This window comes from Dendroctonus ponderosae, unplaced genomic scaffold (genome assembly GCF_020466585.1).
Source record: "Dendroctonus ponderosae isolate FM_Combo_2020 unplaced genomic scaffold, Dpon_F_20191213v2 Dpon_F_20191213_2, whole genome shotgun sequence".
In the NCBI taxonomy this organism is placed as follows: domain Eukaryota; kingdom Metazoa; phylum Arthropoda; class Insecta; order Coleoptera; family Curculionidae; genus Dendroctonus; species Dendroctonus ponderosae.
The window spans coordinates 8422737-8424806 of NW_026018165.1; the positions used below are offsets into that span (position 1 = coordinate 8422737).

The window sequence follows — 2070 nt, forward strand, 5'->3', positions numbered from 1 at the left end:
TAGTACCTACCAAATATTTACGAAAATCCACATTATGTGGTTATTAAAACGATTATAAAAAATTTCTCATCAAACTCATTGGCTCCAAGTTTTCAGCCAAACTTGGGCTTTACCTTTTTTGTGGTAAAAAGATAGTTTTGGTGCTTTTAACGAAACTTAAGTCAATGACAAACTAGCTGATTTATTATTTATATTATTCTTTTGTTCAATTGACTCAATGATCTTTCCTTATAGTTAAATCGTATTTCATGAAACACTAGGTACACTATAGGTAGGTAACTCTGGGTACACTGCCTATTAGGTACCTACATGATAAAAGTTGGTTAGTCTTGCCATTTCGACGTCGAGTGTTAAGCTGAATTTAAGAATATTTATTCTATTAAACCCTTTTTGCATTGAATCAAGGCCCAACTGTGCATATTATCATTTTTTGTCTTCAGATGATTAATATATGTACTCTGCTGATGATTTTGAGAGCTCATTCCAAAGCATACATTTAAAAATGTCCTCAAAAATACTTGCCTAACTCGAACTGCCACCAAAATGTTTTGGCTTTTATTCGATTTTTGCAACCGTGTCTGTGCCATATTCAGATTTTGTTTAATAACACCAAAAACACTCACGGATATCTTCAAAATACGTTGATTTCAGACGGAGAACCGTTAGAAATTGGAATCATAGATAAAGACTGATTGGAATGCCAAATATTTTACAAACTGCGTTCCAGACACAGACTACATACTATTCCAGAAGTAATCGTTTTTTTCTGAACCACAATGTATCATGCTTTCAATTTAAAAATAAATATTTTGAGCTACTGAATTTGGTTCGGATGATGCTTTTGTTAGATTGTTACTAGATATTGGACATTTGCCGTTTGATGGGTTGCATAAAAACTGCTTAAATGGCAACTTCATATTCAAGTTATACCATAATTTGAAAATAATTTTCTACGCTCGCTTGTGTATAAAATTGGAGAAAACGGTGTCATTTCAAATTAGTTTCATTGACTCAAAAATCATTGTCAAACTGTTGATGCATTTCTATTCTTTGCTGTAATTGATTCTATTAGTTATAGAACCTTATCGGAACATTTTTAAATTGCATTCAATTTACACGTTGTCAGTTAGCAAATCTGATCTGGAAACTGTATCAAACGATAAATATCGTTAAGCGTAATGCTTATTTCTTGATCACTGATAGCATGAAGCAGAGAAAATTGACTTTTTGACGCATATTGGAAGATTTCTTTAATGGGATGTTGTCACAATTAATGATTATCTATCCACTTTGACAGCTATTCACTTAAAATAATCTAAATTATTGATTTTCGTACTAAAACTCATTAAAACAGCGATTGTCTATTAAAATAGTGAACAATAATGAATTTGAACGAACCGATTCGCAATGCAGGTAGGCCGGGGGCGGCTGCGTTCGAGAGAAGAAAACTGCCCTTAATGGGGCCCCCAAAACAACGCGCGCCGAAATCAAAGAATGATTTTTCGTCTAGTAAGTTTTCAGAGCTGCCATGGGGAAAAAGCCACGAAAGGTATGTAGAAAAATATTTTATTATTATTAAATCTTATTAATTCGTAAAAATGCTTGATTATAAAAATCGACCACCGATTGTTTATTTCCTAAAATTGATAAATGTAACTATGAAAATTAAAACACTACCTTTTCTTCTACTTGCTACCCCAAATTAAAAAAAAAATGACCAAATCAGTGCGGTAGAAGCCGACATACAGGGTTGCTCATTAGTGCGTCAAAGTGCGATATCTGAGTAAATATGAAGTTTACAAGAAAATTCGTCCAACGAAAGTTTTTCACGTTTAAAAGGTCCACATTCTAAAATTACTTTCCAATATACAGGGTGCATCATAAACGTGTGGTAGTTACCAACTCTGGTTTTTTAAATGAAACCCCCTCTTTTTTTTGTTTTTTTCAGATTGGCCGTTCAATTTTAATTTAGGTTTGTTTTAACCGTTTTACCTGAAAAATTTACGATTTCCGAGTTATTCGTAAAAATGTGAAAGTTTTGACAGCTACTGGGTTCCACAGAAATCGATG

The 2070-nt window shown here is 32.9% G+C and overlaps 2 protein-coding genes across 3 annotated transcripts in view; one reads left to right on the forward strand and one right to left on the reverse strand.

Annotated features, from left to right (window-relative positions):
• LOC109546520 (kinesin-like protein KIF11-B) overlaps positions 1–694 on the reverse strand; it is a 4863-nt gene extending 4169 nt beyond the window's left edge. The window contains exon 1 of the mRNA XM_048663929.1: positions 523–694. Within this exon, the coding sequence (XP_048519886.1) occupies positions 523–587 (65 nt within the window). The 5' untranslated portion in view covers positions 588–694. The remainder of the gene's footprint in view (positions 1–522) is intronic.
• Positions 695–1249: 555 nt separating this feature from the next.
• The window catches only part of LOC109546538, a 15684-nt gene continuing 14863 nt past the window's right edge, over positions 1250–2070 (forward strand). Inside the window, exon 1 of one of the 2 annotated variants that reach the window (XM_048664115.1) lies at positions 1250–1369. The gene's annotated coding sequence lies outside the window, so the exon portion shown is untranslated. The remainder of the gene's footprint in view (positions 1370–2070) is intronic. The other variant, XM_048664116.1, reaches the window with a different exon arrangement.